The sequence below is a fragment of the Ctenopharyngodon idella genome, chromosome 2 (assembly GCF_019924925.1).
Source record: "Ctenopharyngodon idella isolate HZGC_01 chromosome 2, HZGC01, whole genome shotgun sequence".
Taxonomy (NCBI): domain Eukaryota; kingdom Metazoa; phylum Chordata; class Actinopteri; order Cypriniformes; family Xenocyprididae; genus Ctenopharyngodon; species Ctenopharyngodon idella.
Genome location: NC_067221.1, coordinates 35,986,885 through 36,012,586, shown reverse-complemented (window position 1 = coordinate 36,012,586; position 25,702 = coordinate 35,986,885). Strand labels below are relative to the sequence as shown.

General features: G+C 37.4%; 1 protein-coding gene across 1 annotated transcript in view; it reads right to left on the bottom strand.

Annotated features, from left to right (window-relative positions):
* gpc1b (glypican 1b) overlaps positions 1–25,702 on the bottom strand; it is a 95,300-nt gene that overhangs the window by 44,783 nt on the left and 24,815 nt on the right. Inside the window, exon 2 of the mRNA XM_051915110.1 lies at positions 236–394. Coding sequence (XP_051771070.1) covers positions 236–394 — 159 coding nt within the window. The remainder of the gene's footprint in view (positions 1–235; positions 395–25,702) is intronic.

The following is a 25,702-nucleotide window of genomic DNA, read 5'->3' as shown; positions in this document are numbered from 1 at the left end:
ATTCATCATTAAAAAAAAAAATGCATTAAAACAAATTACAACAATTAATTAAAACTAAATCCATAACATGGTCCCATGATGGGAACCCCTAAAAGGTTCTATATATGAAGTGCCTGACAAAACCCTTTAAAGTTAGAACATTTTTTTTTTCAAAGACTGGTATATTTCTTCATCCAATGATTCAACTCAACCTCATGAACTGTATAATGGAAAGAGTTTCCAGACAGTAACTCACCATCAAAGCTCTTGAACTGGCCGTTGAGAGAGGCCTGTAACGTGCGTCCAGACTCCTTCACCTGTGTCTCAAACTCTCGTTTGCTCAGGTTCAGGAGGCTCTCCTCCATTCCAGACGTGCAGCAGGTGTAACCCTGAGGACACACCCGCAGGTGCTCACCTGAGAGAGACAATTAACAACATTATCAGGAACGTCACTATATGCATTTCACTTTCTCCATCTATCCATCCATCCATCCATTCACCATATAACCCATTACATATTCACATACTCTACTATCATTCAATAGTTTTGGGTCAATAAGATTTTTTTCAAAAATATATTTATATATAAAATATTTATTTTTAATAAATATTAAGGGGTCTTGAGGGGTCTGTAGTGAGTATACTGTGATTTGTCCTTTTTTCCCTCCCAGCCTCATACTCCCGTCCCAGAGCGACACCCCATAAGCACCACCACACTCACTAATGCATAGTATGCATCTGATCTAAGCTACATGTAATTGAGAGCATTCTGAAACAATGCTTATGTGTGTGTTATCAACATGTCAATTTATTATAAGCAACACAAGACTTTAACAGCCAATGACATTTACAGCTGGAGAGACTGGACTGATTTTCTACTATTTAGTGTCAATCATCATCTAACTTAGCCAGGTAAGATGTACATTTAGCCTTAGATGTTATATGAATATGGTCCCTGGATCATAGGTTCAGGTATCAGCTGGCAATTTTCAATGCACATTTAAGAGTGCAAGTTGCAACTATTATTAACAATAATGGAAAGATGAGGCTTATCAGTATGTCACAATATCACTATCACGTTTTGCACCATTTCCTGCCAGTCTGTCATCATAGTTTTTTTATTTTACAAGCTTGCAATTTGAGTCAATATCAGTTATTTTGGATAGGTAGGCTACAGTACATGGCAGATTTTCTCAAGAAAAAAAATCTCTCAACTAATGTTGTATAATATACATGGGAATCAGTTGGTACTACATTAATATTAAAGGTTAAAATGAACCAATTTGTATACAAACTTAAATTACACTAAAGGATTTTTTTTTATATAATAATTAAGTTATAATAGGCCTACTAACTTTAAAATTAATTTACTACTGATCACAGAGCCGTACAGCTCTGACAAGTTGCACATTAAATAATCACAGCCTTTGCCAAATCACTTGGGATTTAATTGCGATAAATAGTGCAGCCCTAATACGTGTATGTGTGTGTATTTATATATACATAATGAATGTACACAGTACACACACGTATATTACATAAATATATATATATATATATATATATAATGTAAATATATATATAAACCTACCCATCACAGAAAACCTTTTGCATTTTTACATTAAAAAAAACAAAAAAAAAACAACATCATTCATCCATCTGTTTTCTTCATGGGGACCAAAAAATGTCCCCACAAGACGAGATTTCTAGTATTATGTGATACATTTTATATATATGAGTTGTGTTTTTCTAGTAAATATTTTCAAACTGCATGTTACAAACAATAAATCTCTTGAGAAATAAATACTTCAAAATGTGTATACAAATGCAAACAGACCCCCAGTGGTGACGCTCTGAATGTGTCAGTGACTGACAGCTGAACATCACAGCACAGTTATATAAGGGAGTACAAATGATTTTTATGATTGGGGGAGGGGGAAAGGAGGGGGCTGAACAATAATTGAAAGTTTCCACTCAATCGACTGGTGTTCACCCCTGTGTTTGGTCAAATATTGTACTATAGATGTGATGACACGTCAGTCGTTATTAAACGACTCTCTCTCTCTCTCTCTCTCTCTCTCTCTCTCTCTCTCTCTCTCTCTCTCTCTCTGTTTTCAATTTGCGATGTTCTTTCCTAGCATGACAAATGCATTTTTATTAACAGTTTGCAGCTCAATTACATACAAAAAGAATAGTGCAAAATAAATGTAATAATAATTATTATTATTATTTAATGACAATGGCTATTTAATGGCTATGGCTATTTAATGATACATAATAAATTCTTGAAAAATAAATTATTATAATTCCCTCTCTCATTAAGCTCTCATGTATCAGCCAGATGCTTGTGTTTGCAGACCTTTCATTAGTATTCTGTCGTTTTAACATTTTTATCAAATAGAAAACCACATCATTCTTATATATTGCCATCTTGGACCACAGCGATGTGTGTATTTGTGTGTCAGTGTAGTGTGTCTATCTTGTGTGGTGTGTCAGTTTCAAATAAAGCAGGTGTCTACCTGTGACTTGTGTGTCTGAGCACATGTGTGTTTGTCAGTGGGTGAGAGTACACACTGTCAGAGACAGGATTCTTTTTCTAAAGAGCTGGGCTGTCAGCCATTTCTATCCTGGGCCTATTCTCCAATCCAAGGACAGAGGAAGAGAGAGGGAGAGACTCCAGCAGCACAGTTCATTTCCCACTCTCATATATAAAAGCACACTGCAAACAGATGGAATTTAATGCGCTCTTATCTGAGCTTAATGCTACTGCTCAAGAAGGTTTACAGGCCCTTGAACAGCATAACACTTGATTAAATCCACACAACCAATGTGTTTGGCCTCCAACATCCAGTGCAACACAATGAAAACAGAAACCAAGGTAACGGACAAAATGTGTTACTGTGAACATGGCTGGTTAGAAAAAAATGAGATAAATATGGAAAGGATGTGATTCATTGTCATTTATTTTGTGAGGCTGTGGGTTCAGTAGTCAGAAAGAGGATTCAGATTCTCATTTATTCCACAGAGAAATAAAACAAAACAATAAAAAAAGAAAGAAATGGGTATTCATTCACAGAAAATGTTAATTTTATGAATTGATACTCACTATATTTATTGATACACTATATTTATCCACTATAAACTCAGACTGAGCTAATCATTATCATTTACCCTTTAATATTTTATAGAGATGCACCGATATATCGGCCAATAATCGGTATCGGCCGATAAAAGCAAATTTTTACACTATCAGCTATCGACCAATAGTTTAAAAACAGCTGATAGTCAGGGCCGATATATCCTGTCAATCAAAAGAGGGCGCGAAAATGCAGTGAATTTGTAGTTTGTGTAAAGAAAATGGTAAGAAACCAGTTTGATGTTCAATATTAATAGTAATTAAATGAATTAATAACATTCAGAAAGTTAAGAAATATTAATTTAATCTTCAGATTTTAGTTAATGTGTGTTAATATTAATCTGAGTAATGTGTTTACGTTTATAAGTGATACCAGTTACTCTGAAACAAGTTGATGAAATGGAGAGAGTGCATATACAAGACCTGCATTTGTTTGCATTTTTGCTTAGTCTTGAAGTTCTTTTGTTCAGACAGATCTTTTGGCCCATGTTTGGATTACTTTGAGAGACTTTTTACTCAGATCTTTGACCTGCTTGTTTGGAAACTTTGCTTTATGTTTTTGGACATTTTTGCCTGCATCAAGTCCTTGTGGATCTTTATTTTCTTCAGCCCTGCTTTTGATGCTTCATTTTTGTTTATTCAAGAAGGACATTAAGTAAAGACTGTTTGTTTTTCTCCAATCCTACCTCTTGTGATTCTTTGCAATTTGGGTCTACACTGTTCCTTGGTGTAGTGGTTAGAGCTCTGGGCTACCACCAACACATTCTGGGTTCTAGCCCTGGTCGTGACAGTCACGGCTGAAGGGAGTTGTTAGGCACGATGCGAAGTGGAGTGCCTGCAACCCCTTCAGCAGTGATTTATTCACTATACAGCACTAGCCTCGAGTACCTTATTGCTTTTATAAAACGGTTACCACACAATACAAATAATAAAGGCAAAAATATGTATCAATGCAACATTCATGAAATAAACTTTCACTAAAAGCCTTCCTTCCGCTGGAAAAAAATAGTCCCTGACTGCGTACAGCAACAGAAGTTACATTATTATGCCATTAGATGGCGGCAAAGACTGTCTTTATGAGTGTGTCAGTCAGTAGCGAAGACTTTTACATTGAAAAGACTGAATTGTTGTGAACACGGAACAAGACGCAACTGACAAATGCTTTGACTAGTGCTGTCAGTCACGGGAAAACCCCTTAACTGTTAAAAGGACAAGATAATACATCGGACATTTAAACAGATTTTTTATTATGAACATAGGACTGACCTGAAGGAAAATGCTAAATCTGAATGCAGGTAATAAACTCGCTTACTCGATCTCTTTCTCACAATACTCTTCTACATAATACAGTAAGCTTCAATGAACAATATCAATTGAGAACAAACAGTTTACGTTGCTAAGAGTGGTTGCTAAGGGTGTTGTGTAGTGATACACAGAACCGTTAGGTGAAGCGGTCATAGCCGTGTTTTATCGTGAATAAAACACAGCTATTGACCAACCACAATCAAGTACAGGAACTAACCGTTTATAGATATATATATATATATATATATATATATATATATACACACACACACACACACACAGAGGTGCCAAGCAATTTGTTGTGATCTTTTGGTGGCTAATATTCAGTGTTTTGGCTGTAACCCCCGTTCGATTCTGACTCATGGTGTGGTTGCTAAATTACCCCTCAGAGATCAATAAATCACATTTCTCTGTAAAGTGAGCTGGGCTAGGCTGGGCTGGGCTAGGCTGGAGTTCTATTCCGCCTTGATAAATTAGAGTTAATATAAAACAGATTTCTCTGTATGTAAAACTGGAAACACATAAACATCTTGTAAACATCTTATGGTTTCTGCCTAGTACAAACTAAAAAGAGAGAGACCTTATGTGACCCCTAATAAAAGCATTTAAAGTAGTGAGTTAAGCCAGTGCTATTTTCCCTCTAAGGTCTCTCATGGCCCACTAACACACACACATCGTAAGATTGGAGATTGACGAAGGACCAATTCACAGACCATTAACTTATCAGAGAACTCTAGGGAGGAAAACTTCTATTAGGATCCAATTAGACCACAGAATGAGAATCCAAAAAACCCCTCTAACTCTGGTGTGAGTGAGTGTGTGTGTGTGTGTGTGTGTGTGTGTGTGTGTGTGTGTGTGTGTGTGTGTGAGAGAGAGAGAGAGAGAGAGAGAGAGAGAGAGAGAGAGAGAGAGAGAGATGAGTGAGTTAATGTTATTTTACCAGGGAGAGGAAGGAAATGTTCACTTTAATCTGTTCAGCTCAAAAGCAGTTACACAGATAAAGCATCAAATTAACACAGTCAGCAGCCTGTATGTGTAGCAGTAACTATATAGCATCATCACATTCAGGAGGAAGTGATTATGGATATCTATTTGCAAGAAACCCCTCGGAAGAGGACATTTATTACATGAAATTCACAGAATGCATTTCCTCCTTGCCTTTTTGGCATGTGAAGTACACTACTGTTCAGAAGTTTGAGGTTGGTCATATTTTTAAAGAAGTCTGTTATGCTCACCAAGGCTGCATTTATTTGATCAAAAATACAGTAAAAACAGTAATATTGTGAAATATTTTTACAATTTGAAACTGTGTCCTATTTTACTATATTTTAAAATGTAATTTATTCCTGTGACGGAAAAGCTGCATTTTCAGCATCATTACTCTTGTCTTCAATGTCACATGATCCTCCAGAAATCATTCTAATATGCTGATTTGCTGCTCAAGAAACATTTAGTATTATTATCAATGTTGAAAACAGTTGTGGAAGGAATGATACTTTTTTTCAGGATTCTCTGATGAATATAAATAATAGCATTTATTTGATTATAAATTGTAAATTATAAATTAAAAAAGACATTATAAATGTCTTTGCGGTCACTTTTAATCAATTTAATGCATCCTTGTGGGAATAAATTTATCAATTTCTTTGTTGACAACCACATAAACATACACTGCGCTATATAGATAGTCAGCTTGCTGGCAATTCTGGAATTTAGGTCAATTACATGCTATTTTGGCTGTGTATAAACAACATGCTTCAAATGTTTTTTCATATATGAAAATATGCACTACTTTAATGACAAGACAAGATTATGTACTGTAGCTGTTGTGGAAAAATATAAAGAATACCAGTCAAAGCAGCAATCGTTCTCCTCTCCTCCATGTTTAAAATTTATGGCGCACCCAACTTGGAAACTCGGGTATCAAAATTATCTCTGAGTTTCCCAGTAGTAAATATGACTTGAGAGGGCGTTCATGTCCAATTTCTGACTAGAAACTAGGAACTTCTGACTAGCTTTACAGATTTTTTACCTCAAGACCGGTAGCACCAGGGGAAACATTTATAGGCCGCAAATGTAAACAATAAGTCCCTTTATGTCAATGACCTGCAAAATAAATCTTCATCAACCTTAACCAGACTTTGAGGGAATTTCCATAACTCTATATTCACAAAACATGCACATACATTATAGCACACAATCGTATTAAATTTTTTTCTTTGAGCCATCTACGAGATAACTTTGGCAATTTGGCCAGAAAAGATACATTGCTACACCGCTGCTAAAATCTTTACATACCCACTAAACACATGACTTCCTATGTTACTGTAATCCTTTTTACCATCACCAGCCATCCAAACAGTTTTTATTTTACAGTAAACACTGTTATTACATTGTATTTCCCAACCGTTTCTTTTATGGTGTAGCTAGAAGTGTAATGCATAGACAGTTAGCCTAGCAATTAGCCTATCGACGCATTCTGAGGAATTTGCTTAATGCTGTTACAAAGCAGAGAAGCAAGCAGGCGTTGTCCACTTTGCTGTTTATAAACGTAAAGTAGATAATGTAAAGACATTATTTAGCTGAGATTGCAGGAACGTCATGAATAATGCTAAGGTTAATGCATGCTAGAGAAAAAGTGTGTGTGAAAAAGCAGATGACATTCATTAGCATGTCAGACTTTGAAAACTTCACATTTATTCCTCACATACAGAAGAGTGCAAGTTAGCAGCAGGGACACTTTATCTGAGTGATTTGATATGAAACATTTAACACGCTAGCTCTTCACCACCCAATCAATACAACACAAGAGCCCCCATACTAAAACACAATCGCTTTTCTGAGGTAGTTGATGAATGAGTTTGCCAGTGGCGTGCATTTCTCCTAACGATCCACTGCAAACAACTACGATTGTGAAGCTGCATGTCTTGCATTAATGAGAGCATTTGAAGTCAGGGAAAGATGGAAAACATCCTCTAATAGCGTCACTCATTCACATACACAAACTTATCGGCACTGTAACAAACCCTTACACAGAAGTACTCTGGCTGTACCATGGTAAAATGGTGGTATGAGTAATACACTATACTGTTCAAAAGTTTGGGATCGGTAAGATTTTTATATGTTTTTAAAATAAAAAGCAGAGAAAAGAAACCCTTTGGAAGAGGACATTTATGACATGAGATTCCCAGAATACATTTGGCAAGTATACCATTCAGATGTTTGAGGTTGGTCATATTTTTAAAGAAGTTTCTTATGATCAGCAGGGTGCATAAAAAATGTATGTGAAATAGGAATCTTTTGAAACATTATAAAAGTCTTTACTGTCACTTTTGATCAATTTAATGCATCCTGGCTTAATAAAAGTATTCATTTATTCTAAAAAATAAAATAAAATCTTACTGACCCCAAACTTTTTGACAGCATATTCAGTTTTTACCAGTGTTGCCAAGTCTGCGGTTTTCCCGCGGAATTGGGCTACTTTAACACCGTTGCTGCGGGGTTTTTTTCATGTCTACGGGTTGAAGCGACGCCAAATAACATGATATTTACCCCTGGAATGCGAATCTTACCAGAGGAACCCCGCCAAAAACATGGATTTTACCCCCTGGAACATGATTTTTACCGGGGGACCCCCCCTGAAATGTGATTGGGCTAGTTTTGAGTAGCAATTGGTTGGGTTTTGTTGTGAAAACCTTGCAACCCTGGTTTTTACAACTCCTGAATGGCTGTCAATACATCAAAAATACACAAAAACGCACTTGTTCTCAAATCAGCTAATCTCATATTTGTATAAGCATCTCAGAAATTATGAAATCTAATCAGAGTTCAGTAGTACATCATAGTGTTCTGGCTTTATTAATGTCACTTGCATCAGATGAAAGGAAGTAGAGATATCATAGGAAGTTGAAAGATGTGACCCATTCTAGTGAGATGCCTCGTTAAATAAATCCCAGACAGAAATCCCACCCACACACCGTTCCTGTCACAGAGAGAGAGAGAGAGAGAGAGAGAGAGAGAGAGAGTTATCAGGAACATGATGGATTACAGCGCATTTTAGAAATGAAGCCTGAACAGAGACACACACACACGCGGCGCGGTGGTGTTCAGTATCACTGAGCTGTACAGCGTTGTGGGCAGAGAGACAGGACAGATGATCCGGTGTGTAAAACTAAACACAGGATTATCACTGTAACATCCTCCTGTCTTCCGCTGGATCAGTGTTTATCTCACTGTGATTATTTCCTACAAATTAAACCAATGCACTCACAGGGTTTTCTGAATGTAATTTTTGCACGTCTGCATAGTTTTAGTACCCAATTCACAAAAATATATTATGCAAATAGAGTATGCTGCAAATACACCCACCAAATTACTACTTGACCATGCATACAGATTATTACAGTCTTTTACTGTATATCATTTGATGAATTACTGCTGATCAGTAGCAAATGTACACAAACGTCCAGCTTTCTCTAGGCCAGGGGTGTCAAACTCAGTTCCTGGAGGGCCACAGTCCAGCAGAGCTTAGCTCCAACCCTAATTATACACTCCTGAACCAGCTAATTAAGGGCTGTGTCTGAAATCACCCCCTATACACGTAAATAGGGCACTATTTGAGGGGACAGCCATTTGTTGTGGTGTCCGAAACCAAGGTGGACGTCATCGAGTGCACTCATTCAATCCCACAATGCACTGCAACAACAAGTGTACAACTGCCGCACACTCAATGGCTAGAGAATACCCATAATGCACTGTGAGAGTCGCACACCGAATGAATTCCGGCGTCTCACCAGAAGATGGCGCCCGCAGCTCAATCATCACGGTTTGACGTAATCCGAGCTAAGCGATCGTTAGATTTAATCACCGTTGGCAGCGCAATTTATTGTTATGCTTTTTTCTCAGTTGGTCAGAACAAAAGTGGCAGACATGTTATTTAGTTGTTCAGATGACATTTTCCGGTGAAAATTCTTATTTTAGTCATACTTCCAAGACATAGAATCTGTGATTCCGAAGTACAGTATCCACACCGATGTGGTGACTGACAGCAAACATTAGATTCATCCACACTGAGGAGCCGTGCCGATGCACAACCCATGTAAAGATGATAATTCCGCAAATAACTGCAATTGCAGGTTTCAAACAGAGATGGCGACTGAAACACTGCAGCTGTAAATTGTTTAATTAAGGTTTATACATAGTTTCCAAGACAGAGATCAAGACAAATATTTGCATCTTACTACTGGAGCTGCCAGTTTGATAAGTTTCAAATGATTATTAAACAGCAAGCGCAAACTATGTCAAAGCGGCAGCCCTTCCGGCGCACTCAGTGTCCAAATTCAATCGCTCATTTTCATTCACTCCTTCAAGTGGACTATATTAGTGGGGTATTGTAGGGAATAGTGAATGAGGGTATAGAGGGGGTGATTTCGAACACAAAGGTCTTCAGGATTACTAGAAACTTCCAGTCAGGTGTTTGGAGCTGGTTGGAGCTATACTCTGCAGGACAGTGGCCCTCCAGGAGCACAGTTTCGCTCTAGGTGGTAATGGCGGGAAGCTAGGGGGTGGCCACCCTGCTCCCAATTGCTGTTTCAGTCTCTTTTTTCTTGAGAAGAATTGCGTTTATTTAGACATAGAACCATCTCTTAACAACTACAACACGCAGGAGTCCTTTCAGGCACACTCCAGCTTAGCCTGAGTGAGTCAAATGGGTGCGGAATGACACAGGTGCAGAGGGAGATTCAGTAAATGAACAGTGAACGGCAAACAGTAGATATACGAGATAGTGGAACAGTTAATACAACATGATTAAATATGGAGGCGATTAAAACAATGTCAAAACTTTACATGCATTTGTTATGTGCCGGTGTGGTGACAAATTAGCTCCTCCCTCAAAATCGGGTCTCTGTTAGGACCCCAAGCGATCCCATTGGCTCATTTTTTTTTTTTTTTTTTTTCAAACAGCTCCTCTCTTTAGCGCCTGATTACAATTCATACAAAATCATTTTATGAAAAAATGCTGTTTGAATTATGTTATAATCACAATTAATGTCTGTATTAGTTAGCTTATGCAATAGCATAGCATACAGATACCCGATTAGCCTGATAGCTAACACCACAAAAGCCCCATGTGATGAACTAACCTTCATTATTCAATGAAAATCTTCCCCTCTGCTGTTGCTCTCAAATCAAATATGTGCTGTTCGGTGTGTAAGTGATGGTTATGAAACATGAGTTAATCAATATTTCATGTCACTGACATCCAGCTGTGCAATAGCCACCATATTTCATTCAAAAGTAATGGCAGAGTGGAACACGTTCAGTTTAGTCACTGCTTAAAAAGGGGGGAAAAAAAAACTTTCCCTTCACTTTTTGCTGTTTCAGCTCAATAAAAAACAGGACAACATGCCACTGACAGGAGGCCCTGTTAAACAGACAGGTAATGCTGAGATGACATTCAGATGATCAAGTTTTGCCGAGAGGAATCTGGATTTCTGATCCGCCCGCATCTGTCTCCCCCGTCTAGAATCACAAGCAAAAATCACTGTAGCAGAGCTGACTGGACAGTTTTTCACATGCAGCCTCATCAGCAGGCATTTATTGGTGTAAATGAGGGATTTGAGAAATGAACCATGCAAAAAATATGAGAGTTGAGAAAACGAGGGGGGAAATACTGTCAGATGTGGTGTAATTCAACACTGCATGGTGATACGAAAGTCATTCATTTACCAATTTTTCTATAGAGAAAAAAAACTGAGGGATTTTCAAAAAAAAAAAAAAAAAAAAATACTGCATCACTTTACAGTTGCTTGAAAATCAGTATTATTGCCAAAAATATCAAATATCTACAGTGTCTGACACTATGGTTTCAGCATAAGTAGCCTAATAACAGTAAAGCCAGCTTGCAGTTAGTCACAAAAAAAATATAACGTTCATCTGTGAACGCAACGTGCACCATTTCATCATGTATATAATATTAAATCATGTATAAACATTCGCCAACACAGGAGAATACATTAATATGTTTCTAAATATGCGAATTGTTAATTTCAAAATAAAAGTTTAACCCTGAGTTGGCATGTTTTCATTTCCAGTTGAAATTACAGTGGCTATAGCATTTCTATGATAAAGAAGTGGACAAATATTAAAGATTATGTGGACATTTGAATTAAATGTTGTTTGGCCAATATTAAACAAGGATTTTATCATGTTGTAAAGTGTAACAAAAACAATCACCAGGCCACTGGTTCTGCAGGTGTTTGTTATAATATATAATGTATATTATGTATTTTAACAGTGTTGCTCAATAAAACCGAATGATTACTTGCTTTTGATACTTTATTTGAACCAATTATTATTGCCTAATTTTTATTATATACGCATTTTGAGTCATTTTAAAGGCTACTGTTCACTTAGGTCTATTCTTATTACCACAAAAAATACCAGTATTATCAGATTGCTCAATTAACCGTCAAAATAGCTCACTTGCCAAACTCGCTTGCCAAAATATTTGTTATAATGACAGCCCTAGATTAGTTAAAACATTTCAGAATGCACCTGCATTGTTTTGCATTTTGTGACTTGCAGTCAAATTAAGTCATATATTTTGTCATTGAAGATTACTTAAAAGTAGTGTTAAAACATACTTTTGTCTCGTTCTCGTGAACCCAATATTGTGTTCCATAGTGAAAGTGGATCATCACACCCCAAATAAAATATTTCCCAACAACAAATTCTTATTTTAACCAAACACAATCAGAGTTATATTAAAAATATCCTGGCTAAGATTTTGAAGTCCAAAAAGTGCATCCATCAATCATAAAACGTACTCCACGTGGCTCTGGGGGGTTAATAAAGCCTTCTGAAGCGAATTGATGCATTTGTGTAAGCAAAATATCCTTAATTAAAACTTTTTTAAGTAAAATAACGAGCTTCAGGCACGACACGCATACGTGGAGTATGTTTTATGATCGATGGATGCATCCTCCAATCACTCCCATTATAAAGCTTGGATGAACCAGGATATTTTTAATATAACACTATTTGTGTTTGGCTGAAAGAAGAAAGTCATATACACCTAGGATGGCTTGAGGGTAAGTAAAATGGGGTAATTTTCATTTTTGTGTGAACTATCCCTTTAAGTAAATTAATTAAACTGCAAATGAATGTGCATTACTTTAAAATAAAATGAATGTGTAAATTTCTGAAGTAATGCTTTACTTTACTCACTACATCAAAAAAGTAATCTGATTACGTAATGCACGTTACTTGTCATGTGTCACCTCCAATGCTGTACAGCATAGCAGATTATAGCAGATGGAGTCCTGAATGCTAACTACAAGCTATCTTTACTGCTGTAGGGTATTAGTAGTGAAAGTGAGCTGAGAAGCAGCTGGGCTCTGTGGCCCGTGGTGCAGCGCGTTCTGCTCCCTGTGGGAGAGTTCTTCAGGGATACTGACATGGATCTAAATCAGTGTCTAATCCGCTCAACTGTCAGGCCGACAGGTGAGCATCAGCGCCCTACATCCACACACTAACCTGCTTTTGAGTCTGCATGTCCATTTGCTTCTCATAGTTCTGATAGTTCTCACACTTCTCATCAGTTTCGGAATTGATTTTCATAGCGTAGTCAAGGTTTCTTGCACAAATAAAACTGATTTTCAATATTTTCAGCTCTCTTGCTGATCTATAGAATTAAACAGGCGATTTTCTATTGTACCTTTAAGACTTCTATATGTAAATACATCTGTTATGATTGGGTAGCCTCTGTTAGCCAATCAAGAGTTCACATTGTTGTGATGTCAGTGGCAAACACTGAATAGGTGTTGATATGTAAAACATATACAATATGTAAATATATGCAAATGAAGGTGGTCATATGTTACAGTGCACATGATTGCAACGAAATCATGGCAATTTCAGGTTTTTTTTTTTTTACATTTTGAACAATTTCAACAAATGTTCTCGGTGGGCTACAAACAGTAATCTACACAGTACACTGAACTCTCTTACTTTAAATGAGCAAGAAAAATCTTGTTTTCATAACAAAGAGGTAAAAGGGCTGTTTAGTGGCTGAAAAAAAATGTACAAGAGAAGACTCAGTCCTTGACCTGTTCTACAGATGGGCTTTGGTTAATCCGTTCCCTCTGCTTTTGTTTTAACATTCATTATGGACACAGCCTACTGGAAAAGTCAATCCCCTCTGTGTCTTTGTGTGTGTTTTGACAGCATGAGATATTTTGGACTTTTGTAATTTGGTGTGTGTGTGTGTGTGTGTGTGTGTGTGTGTGTGTGTGTGTGTGTGTGTGTGTGTGTGTGTGTGTGTGTGTGTGAGTGAGTGAGTGAGTGAGTGAGTGAGAGAGAGAGAGAGAGAGAGAGAGAGAGAGAGAGAGAGAGAGAGAGAGAGAGAGAGTCTGAACAGTGCGCTGTTTAGTGAACCTTGTTGCTGAGATACAAAGGAAGTATTCATCAAGGACGAATGTAAATCGGGTAATGGTGCAAACACACCCACAAAATTACTGTTTATCTCAATTTGCATGGTGCAACTGCCCATCTTGCAAGGCAATTCCAGGTGGTAGGTTGAAGAGGATGCAGCAGAATACCACAAGCATCATAGACGATGCTAAATGCAAATAATAAAATACAACCATATAATACAAAGAGCCAGTTGCAGCCTGATGTGTATCTACAGTATAATAATTTAGAAAATAATTAATATAGAGATATAATGTAATAAATTTAACAAGTAAAATGATATACATTATGAAAAAATAAAATTGATATATTATTAAATATATATATATATATATATATATGCTATCAGTGGAGAATAAAATGTGAAAGTTCTAAAAAATGTTTGCCTTAATAAATAATTTAAATATATAGATATAGATACATACAGAATTATAATTTTCCAGATGGTGTAGTTACAAAATCTGAATAAACAGTACTAATATTAATTTTTTTATTTTTTTATTCTTTTTGTACAGAGATTTCAATCCCTCCCCAACCAGCCCCGAACAAACTGCATTTTATATATATATATATATATATATAAAATGATAAATAAAATAATAAATAGATAGTTGGATACCACAATCAAAGATGTAACAAAGGTGCAACATAAACCATGCATATTTACATATGTAAAGGTTTCACCACGAAACCACCATATAGAGAGGTGTGTGAAAAAGAAAAAGTATCAATTTAAATATCGTCACTCCCCGGGAAGTACATTTATGGCTGAGATATATGCTAATAAGGGTTGACAGACAATAAGAGAATTTATGAGAACCTATAATTGAATATTTAATCTTTTCCAAGTGTAGGTATAAGATCAAATCCTGAAGCCATTGTGATGCTTTAGGTGGCTTTGCAAATTTCCAATGTAATAAAACCGTCTGCGAGCCAATAAGGATGCAAAGGCAAGAATGTTTAGTTGTCTTTGATTCAGACTTGATTCAGTACTAATATTTCTAAATTTGGCATGTTCTATAATGAAATTTATTTGCATAGAATGTAACAATAACTTGATTGTAATATAATTATTATACATACAATAAGTTGGACAGTAGGTTGTATATGAATACAACACAGGGTTTTACATTCAAATATAGCGCGCTGAAGTGTGAATTCACCTTAAAGTGTGTTTGAAATGAGATGGCACTAGTCAAAAAACTTTGTGCACGCTCTGTAAAGCCTAGAGCAGCTGTCCATGAATCAGCAGACACTGTGGTCCCTTCATGAAGTAAGGGCACAAAAAACACAATTCAGCTGTCTTTCTGTTCTTCATTCTTTCAGCACAACACCCACATCAGTCACTAGCGACTGATGAATCACACACATGCACAGATCTGTGTTTGTCTGGAATATCTCAGCACCTCGGGCTGGATCAGAGTAAGTGCAAACCTCTTCTTGTTTAACGCAGTTTTTTTTTTTTTTTTTATGCATCAGTCTGTGTGTCTGTTTCCTTCTCTTGTTTGCTCTCTCTCTCTCTCTCTCTCTCTCTCTCTCTCTCTCTCTCTCTCTCTCTCTGCTGTTGAAATCTGTCAGCTCTTTCTCAAGAGAGCAGATTCACAGACGCCCCAAACGCCGACAGCTAGCTTGACTATGAGTTTGTCTGAACAAGGAAATAGACTGTGATTTTAGTGGAAGAAAAGCAATGCAATGAGCAAAGGGTCAATTGAGTCAAATCTGACACTCACAAAGATAACCCGAAAGGAAAATGAAATTAAATCATTTTAATGAGAATATATCTCACTTATTTCATTTAAACAGCGATGAGAATGAACAGATGCATTTCACTAAATGTAATGTGTGAAACAGGATATTTACTGATGAAAAAGTCTTTAAGTGACTATTAGCTTTAGCTAAAGTAACTACATCTTTAATTAGCATTCCATTAGTATAAATGTTTCCGTAATAGTGTAGCATTTCCAGCAACAAGCTACTTTAGTAAGTAGTCGGTACAGCGTGACAAAACACTACATCACTGTTTTACGTTACAAGTCATGTCACTTTCCACTCCAGCTATTTTCAATCATCTGTTTAAAGCAGGAAAAATCAGTCAACGTCAATGTTGCATCTATATACAGTTGCAAGAAAAAGTATGTGAACCACTTGCAGAATTTGTGAAAATGTGAAAAAATTTAACAAAATAGGAGAGATCATACAAAATGCATGTTATTTTTCATTTAGTACTGTCCTGAGTAAGATATTTTACATAAAAGATGTTTACATATAATCCATAAGACAAAAAAAAAAAAAAAAATTCTTAATGACCATGTAACACTGAAAACTGGAGTAACAGCCCCCAAAACTGACTGTGTTTTCGATCAAATAAATGCTCTGGAACATAAAAATTATTTTAAAAACATAAAAATTTGTACTGATCCCAAACTTTTGAACAGCAATGTATATAAATATATATATTAAAGTCAGTAATCATATTTCAAATGAGGAATAAAATGAACATGGGCACAATAAAATGTAACAACAGTTGTATCGTGAATCTTTTTTTCTATTTTAAGTTTTATTAATTTATTCTTTTTAATTTTGGAAAAGAGAAACATGTGAACATATACGGTGATTCATAAATAAGAACTAAATTGAGTCTCCTGGGCTTCTGCAACAAAATCTGCCTCTGGCCAGCTGTCAGCCTATTCTCAAGAGTGCAGATGCAGAGTCGCCCCAAACTAACTAGAACTAGACTCAACTTTAGAGGAAGAGGTCAAAGCACAGGTCAAATGAGGTGATCCTGACATTCACATAGAAACGAAATCTCAAAATACACATATATTAATACACACACACACACTCCTTTGTGCCCATGTGGGTGGGATACACTCCATCTCACTGATAGCCTAAGGTGAGGTCCTGTTAAGTGTGTGTGTGTGTGTGTGTGTGAGAATATCAACAGCAATCTCTGTGTCCTGAGGGTTACATGTCTGTTCATATGCAGAAAGTTCAAGTAACATTGACTAGCCTTTGTTTCCCTGATACAGAAACAACTCCATTCCAACATTTAACACCCAGAGGGCAAGAATCAAGTTCATCCAGGAAGACTTAAATACACTCTGGAAAACTGAAATATTCATTGTATCACCTCAGGAGATATGAATGAGAGGGGAAGGCAAATATAATTTAGCTGTCAGGACGGAGTAGTGCTGGGGTTCTGCTAGTCTGCGGCGGAATCGAAATAGTGTCCAACAGCGTGGGAGCGCTAACTGGACAAGCTAAAGCCTTAACACATCATAACAAACTGTTAAGAGCTTTTCTTTCAGCTACAACAACTACAACTTAAATTAGACCTTTTCATTTTTTCAAAAATGAAATTCAAAAAAATTAAAGCATAAACATCTGCTTTGTATTACATTCAGGCTACTTCAAACGTCATACTTCACAGGAAGTGATGTCACATTCCTTATTTTTTTCAAGGTCTTGCATTGTAGCCAATGCCCACATTGACCCATAACAGTGTGTCTCACCATCACATGGGCATCTGACACAAAGGAGTCTGGGACACAGTCATTGGACCCATGCTGCTGACTCATGTGAGGCCATAATGTGATATTTCAGCACAATGTGCGTCTTTGAGTGATATCGTACAAGCGCTGGCACAAAGCAATCAGAAAGCATGAGGATTAGCTTCAGAAATCGGATGAACTCCTGGCAGACTCATCCTTGAGCATCCAGGAATTCAGTCATCCAGTTCTTTAAATTCCATTTGCCTGATGTGATTTGCGAACCACAAATGTCAATTAAATCAAATTTTAGTGAATAAACAACAGCACCTTTTACACAGTGAGAAATCAAATCTAATATTTTGATTGATTAGTCAGCTGGCATAACATCACAAATTAAGATGTGAATGAGAGCAGAAGTCAAGTGGGAAGATGGGTCGCATTCAGCCTGAAATACTGCTTGACTGGGTAGCCCATCTGGGCATCATGCCAGCCTGTCCTATCAGGCCGACACACGCGACAACATGCACTCGCACGCGGGTCCACAAGAGTTCATCTGTCCCTGTCTCTGCCTGAGTACAATCCAATTTAAAGTTTTCAAATTCCTCTAACACACATCATTCACACTCTCTTACAGATTCCAGCCTGAAACCTCTTCCTCTCGTCCTCATCGCTCAGGTCACAACTAGTCAGTATGAGACCTGTTTTAAGATCAGAGAGGTATTAAGATATATACTAACAGACACAGACACAAATTGACAGACACAGTGGGTTTCCAGCTGGGAGGCATGCAATGCATCCGTCGGGCTGGAATTGCCGTCCTGCCCTGCCCCTTGCTGTAATAAAACATAAAATGTCCACAAAGCGATTCAAGGGACGGGGTGGCGCTGATATCAGAGGGAGGTATATGTGCGTGTGTGTATATATATGAAAGTGAAAGTTACATGTTGCTAAGTATGGTATCCTATACTCAGAATGTGTGCTCTACATTTCACCCATCCAAGTGCACACACACAGCAGTGAGTATTGAACACACTCACACACACTGTGAACACACAACCAGAGCAGTGGGCAGCCATTTTTGCTGCAGTGCTCAGGGAGTGATTGGGGGTTAGGTGCCTTGCTCAAGGACACCTCAGTTTGGGTAATGAGAGTGGAAGAGAGCGCTTGTTCATTCACTCCCCACACCTACATTTCCTGTCGGTACTGCAATTTAAATTCCCGGATGATGCACTAAATTAACGGAAAAAACGAAGAGTGTAATGTTGGACACTTCATGCAATTAACTGTTGCAGCTTTAATAGCGAAGTGGGAGGGGCTACCAGACTCTGATGTTAAATGACAAAATAACCTTATAAAATTCACACACTACACGGATGAGTACATAGTACATAAGTACATAGAGTATTAGTGCATAGTGTATAGTGCAGCATTTGGGACGCAACTTTAGTTTGCATATCATCTGGCTATACAGCGGTGTTCGGTTCAGTCTGTATTTTACAGGGTTTGCGCACTTCAGAAACAATCACAGAATGTGACAGAGCTCATGTTAAAAAGCGAAGCACACACTGAAATGAATAATTCAATGAAAACGCAATGTGAGTCTCTATTCTCTCTGCCATCTCTGGTGATGTAATCAGCCTGGTTTTCTTCCTGGTCATATTTAACAAGTTATGAAGTAAAAAAATTAGCTTCCACCAGACTGCCTTCCGTATTCTTTATAACGCCTTCCCTATTCAACTTACGGAACTGACACAACGCCAGTTCCGTTTTTTCTGTAATTTGAATATGGAAGGCGGTGTGGCGGAAGCTACATATTTGACTTCATAACTTGTTAAATATGAATTTATTTATTTTTTTTACACAAACGCATCGCTTTGCTTCAGAAGGCCTTTATTAACCCTCCGGAGCTGTGTGGAGTATGTTTATGGTGGATGAATGTGGATGGAAGCACTTTCTTCAGCTCATACTCGTTTGGTAACGCATACTGCCATTATAAAGCTCGGATGCGTCAGGATATTTATTAATATTTCTCAGATTATCTTCGTCAAAAATAAGAAAGTCATATACACCTAGGATGGCTTGAGGGCGAGTAAAGCTTGGGCTAATTTTCATTTGAAAGTGAACTAATCTTTTAAGGTTGACAGCCCTAATATATACAGGTTGGGTTCAGGTCTTGGGTACGAGTGTCAAATTAAAGCCTGTGCAGACCTCTAGCATGGATCCAAGAATTCCAAACTCCACATTTTTGAGATACACAGGGGGGTCAAAGGTCACTGTAGCAGACAGTCAGGTCATGGTGGTGTTAGGCCTCAGCTGAGATTCAAACTTTTGGAATGTTGTAGATTCACATTTGTTTACTTGCCTTAAAATGATTAATGAGGAGCCACTACACTGGTATTATCCTGAAGGCAAGACGAGTTCATTAAAAGGAAATGAGGTTGATATTGATGAACGAAGCCATTCTCAAGAAAATTCTCAGGAGAGTGGTATTAGATAGCTGTAGCATTAAAAAGTCTACGGTCTGCCATTATGACTACTGCTTATACTTCGAGTTAGGGATTTGAACAAAACCCTGACCATACACTTTTTTAACCATTATGCTATGGACATGAACAATATCTCAAATCATGTGACTTGCTAAGGAGATACTATTATGACTCAAATCCATTTCGGATTTTCAACTCGGAATACAAAAAAAAAAAAAAAAAAAAAAAACATAAAATATGATGCTTTCAGACATGTATATTATATTTATTTTACACTACCACTTAAAAGTCTGGTAAAACATTTTTCAATGTTTTTGAAAGAAGTCTCTTATGCTCAACAAGACTGCATTTATTTGAAAATACAGTAAAAACAGTAACCTTTTAAAATATAACAATTTAAAAAAAAATTATATAAAATATAATTTTTATATATATATATATATATATATATATAAAAAAAAAATATATATATATATATATATATATATATACACACATATATATACTAATATATACTATATAGCCAAAGGTTTTGGGACGCCTGCCTTTACGTGCACATGAACTTTAATGACATCCCATTCTTAATCCGTAGGGTTTCATATGGAGTTGGCCCACCCTTTGCAGCTATAACAGCTTCAACTCTTCTGGGAAGGCTTTCCACAAGGTTTAGGAGTGTGTTTATGGGAATTTTTGACCATTCTTCTAGAAGCGCATTTGTGAGGTCAGGCAGTGATGTTGGTGAGATGGCCTGGCTCGCAATCTCCACTCTAATTCATCCCAAAGGGCTGAGGTCAGGACTCTGTGCAGGCCAGTCAAGTTCCTCCACACCAAACTCGCTCATCCATGTCTTTATGGACCTTGCTTTGTGCACTGGTGCGCAGTCATGATGGAACAGGAAGTGGCCATCCCCAAACTGTTCCCACAAAGTTGGGAGCATAAAATTTTCCAAAATGTCTTGGTATGCTGAAGCATTAAGAGTTCCTTTCACTGGAACTAAGGGGTCAAGCCCAACCCCTGAAAAACAACCCCACACCACTTGGCACAATGCAGTCAGGCAAGTACCGTTCTCCTGGCAACCGCCAAACCCAGACTCGTCCATTGGATTTCCAGACAGAGAAGCGTGATTTGAGGAAATTTCACAAATGGACTTATTGCACAGGTGGCAACCTATCACGGTACCACGCTTGAATTCACTGAGCTCCTGAGAGCGACCTATTCTTTCACAAATGTTTGTAGAAGCAGTCTGCATTCCTAGGTGCTTGATTTTATACACCTGTGGCCATGGAAGTGATTGGAAACCCTGAATTCAATGATTTGGAGGGGTGTCCCAATACTTTTAGCAATATAGTGTATATATATATATATATATTATATATATACATACACAGTATTTTTTACTGTTGTTTAACTCTGGCTTCTAAATGCGGTCAGAGCCACTGCTCTACCTGACAAATTCACTCTTTCATTCACAACTACACTGGGTCTCTTTCACGCATGGCACCACTCACGTTAACCAAGCTACATAGAGACAAAAGCAAAGAGAAAGAGGTATAAAAGGCAAGGAATGGCTACAAGTTCAATATCAGCTTTCTTAATATTTTTTTTTACATGAGCGCACACACAGCGGTGAGAGACGGAGAGTGAATTAAGGTGTTTTGACGGATGAATGGGAGCGGCGTTTAGAGGAATGCACTGTTCTTTCTCACCATCCACTTCTCCCTAATCCCTCTTTCACAGTCACACTGAAAGGAAGCTTTTCATCAAAAGAAGGTTGAAAGGCATGAATGCCCATCTCTCTCGACGTCTCTCCCAGTGTATCTCTTTTTATCCCACTTTCATTTTAAAAACCACATTCCTGCTTCAGTGTTCAGGTACTGATCTTTTGTTCCAACCCCTTTTTCCATCTCTCTCTCTCTCTCTCTCTCTCTCTCTCTCCCCCTATGGCCACGAATTTTAGAGAGATTGCGTCTTGCCCTTGTTGGAAACAAAAATTCCAGTTCTTAACTAATCCCAACCACATTTCTGTATTGCCAGCAGGACTCTACTTAAATTCCACCATGGTAAGGTATGTGTAAAATCACAAGTCTTATTGCAAATTAATTTTACACAGCATCTATAAAGAGAAGCAGATAATCTCAATTAGATTTGAACATTATCTGAAAAACATGAGTGGTACTCACCTGAACACAATGCTGAGGTTGCTACCAGGACATTGTTACTTTATTATTTTTCACTAAATGCATTATCAAACTAGCCAAAACAGCTAACCAACAAAAAACTTCAAATTTAAATTCTGGCAGTCATAAGTGAAAAAAAAAAAAAAAAAAAAGTTCTACAAACCTATGACTTCTGTTTACAGACATCCCACCCTGCAAAAACTTATTTCCAGCAGATGGCACAACAATACTAATAAGCAAAAATGGCTTTAGTTAAACCACATTTGTTTCATTTTGTTTATTATTGCTAAATAAGAGTGCTAAACTTTCTCTTCCTGCATCCTATTCTTCTGCGATCCAAAATGGCAGCACAGCTCAAATGTTTGTTTGAGCTGCGCCCTCTACTGTACAGATATGAATTTGCATTTCCTTCAGCCTGAGGCTTATTTTACTTTCGGTGTGAAAGAGCCTTTACATTTGCCAAAAATGAAAAAAAAAACAAACAAGCATGCCCAGCCAAGGTGAGAAAAAGTAATGCAAAAGTAACGTAACGCATTACTTTCCATAAAAATTAACTAGGTAACGCAATTAGTTACTTTTTTAGGGAGTAGCGCAATATTGTAATGCATTACTTTTAAAAGTAACTTTCCCCAACACTGGCAATTATAATCTGTTTTTAATACTATAAAGCTTTAGTCAGTACTAAAAAGTCCGAGCTAGGTAGAAAAGCCACAGATTTCTTTGCAAAATGGGCTGGAAAGCCTGTCAATCAAACTAACCGTAGCTCAGTCCTAAAAGTTGATTCTCCTTCTGTGTAAATAAGATCAAAACTGACAGCCAGACCATGTACATCTGATCATCAACAGACTTCCAGTTCTGAAACCCCAGGCTGTTTCCTGATTTGCTGAGGATTCGAAAACCTGCCATGACTTATTGGTGAAATTTCTCAGTCTGGATAACAGTTTTCTGTCATTCAAATATTAGCTAAAAAGCATCAGTATGACTACACATGTGTGTGTTTGCATAAAGACTGCTATTTGGAATATTTCAGAGGTGACCACAATTACATCATTTTACCCTTTACCCTCCATCACAGAGGTGTACAAAGCATGTATTGTCCAACTCTTTCTCTTTATCCCTCCCTCTTTCTCTCATCATAAAGAGCTGGCTGAGTGAATGGATGGAGTTCACTTTTAACTCAGTTGAAATCTGTCTAATGTGTGTTGTGCCAAAAACATGTCAGATCATGTGCCATGGGAACTTTGAGACGATCTCTTCCTCTCTTTTCCATATAATATTTCCAAAGCAGCCAATCAATACAGGACCAGTATTGGATGGAATAACAACAGTGCTCACAGGCATTGGAGAACATCATGAACAATTGAAGAGTTCACAGAGTTTATGCCCATTACTAAATTATACAAAACATACACCAAAAAGATGATGCAAATAGACATTACAGTGCAGGTGTTCATTAGCAAGGGCTGATGGGAAGGTTGAGATTTCCTTATTGTTCCAATTATACATTTTGCAGTAATTTGGAAAGTTTGTGGTTGCCAGTTTACCTTCTGACTTCATCTTAAAAGTACAGTGTGTCATTTATATGCCACAGAATTGCATAAATAATTATTGCTTTCAAACAAGTTTCAATGACTACCTCATCCAGCCCTATCCCGAATCACGGCATTGGATGAGTCAAAGTTGCTATGTCAGGCTGTTTAAACAAACAGGTTTGATTCGGTGCCGCTAGAGGCAAGAAATACACACTTTACCTTTAAAAAAAGAGAAAAGGAATCTTTCAGGTTTAAAGCCGTATGCCAAAGAAGAACCTTTTTAAGCTCCATATAAGGAACATTTTATTCTGTAGTATTTCAGAAAACCATCTATGTACTGGTGCTTTAAAGAACCCAAAAACCAAAACACTGATCTGAAGAACATATTTTTTAATCTCCAAAGCACAAAATCATCAACTCAAAAATTCCATATACTGTAGAAAAACAAGACTCCTACTGTATGCTGAATCTAATGTATGCAAACAAAAGAGTATTGAGCATGCAGAGTGTTTTTAAGAGTTTAGTGCTCATTCTCGAATAACTCAACTAAAGTCCCTGGCCATTGAATATTGATCCATGCGCAGAATAGAACCGCCCAAAACAGAAAACATAAGCTAAAGTTCAGATTATGCAGAAGATGGTGGTGATGCTTTCAAATCAGACACGTCAATGCTCTGATTTCCTTCCAGAAACCGAACAGCTCATTAAAAACGAATGACCTCACATGTGAGTCAGACTCTTTAAGTCATCTGTCAGAAGAAAGGCAAAGGTTACATAAAGAACACGTCCTGGAGGGGCAACAATTCAAAATGAACTGAGAATTTTCTGGAGGGCCCTTAAACGGCGAAAGCAATAACTCAAAATAAGGTCAAACACATGAGCAACACTTAAAACATTTAAACCAACAACTAGGTTTTTCCATCATCTGACAGTGTAGGTGGTGCTTGTTTGTGCAAAAAATACCGCCAAAAATGCTGTTTCTAAGGTGTTCAGGTTGCTATGCGGTTGCTAGGTGGTCTGTAGGGTGGTTCCTTATTGGCCCAATTCAAAAGAGCACACTCCAAGCTTCTATAATATTATTAATGCTATAAAGTGTTCATTCATGTCCTAACCCCAAAGGTGTGGTCACATTAGTGAAATATTGGTGAAATTTTGCAGGCAAAAATATCAATTGTCCATTGTCAACTGGTCAATTGTCAATATAAGAAGCAGCACAGCTCACAAAGTCATTTTCAAACAAATAGGGCATTCTGTTGTTCAACTAGTCAAATTTTTGTGACCAACTTGAGTAGGGAAATTAAATCCTTTTGGAACTTTGCCTGTGAAAATTTGCCGAACAATGGTAAATGTAAGGGTTAGTTCACCCAAAAATGGAAATTCTGTCATCAATTTCTCACCCACATGTCATCCCAAATCCATAAGACTTTCGTTTATCTTCAGATTCACATTCAAACATTGATCAGCGAACAAACTCAACCGTACTAGCTTGACGCATAACACTGTGGCTAGTGGTTTTCCAAAGTTACTAGCCACTCAGCATTTTCACTGGCCAGAATTTTGACATCAATACCATGGGAGAAACCTGCCATATAGATAATTTTAATATTATCTCATAATTTGGTATGTATATTAGGCTGCTGTCACTTTAAGACCTGACACACAGGTCCATTATACTGTTACACATGCGTTTTCTTTCTCAACTGTTTACGTTCACTTAATACATAACTGACTGTGTTTACATGAATACTCGCCAAGACCGGTATTTTGACATTATTTTGTGTGTATTTGACTGTTTAAGCACAATAAGCAGCGAAAAAGAACTCAATTTAGTACTGAGAGGCGGCTTTATGCATGCGTACTTTGGGTGTGAGCACAAAATCTGCGGGAATGAGTAAAATTATGCGCAATACGCGCAATCCCACGCCTAAATTCAAGCCCTCTAAAGCCAACAATATTCATCCAGAGCAAATGAAATAAGTAAGGGGAGGTTGGTTTGTGTGTCAACTCGCTGTCGGGGAGATGAGAGAGAGAGAAAGCACAGCTAGTATCATGTATCTATTCAGCGGAAAATGAGTATTGGGAGCGTTTCAGTATTGATATGTATCGAAAAATCAATATTTTT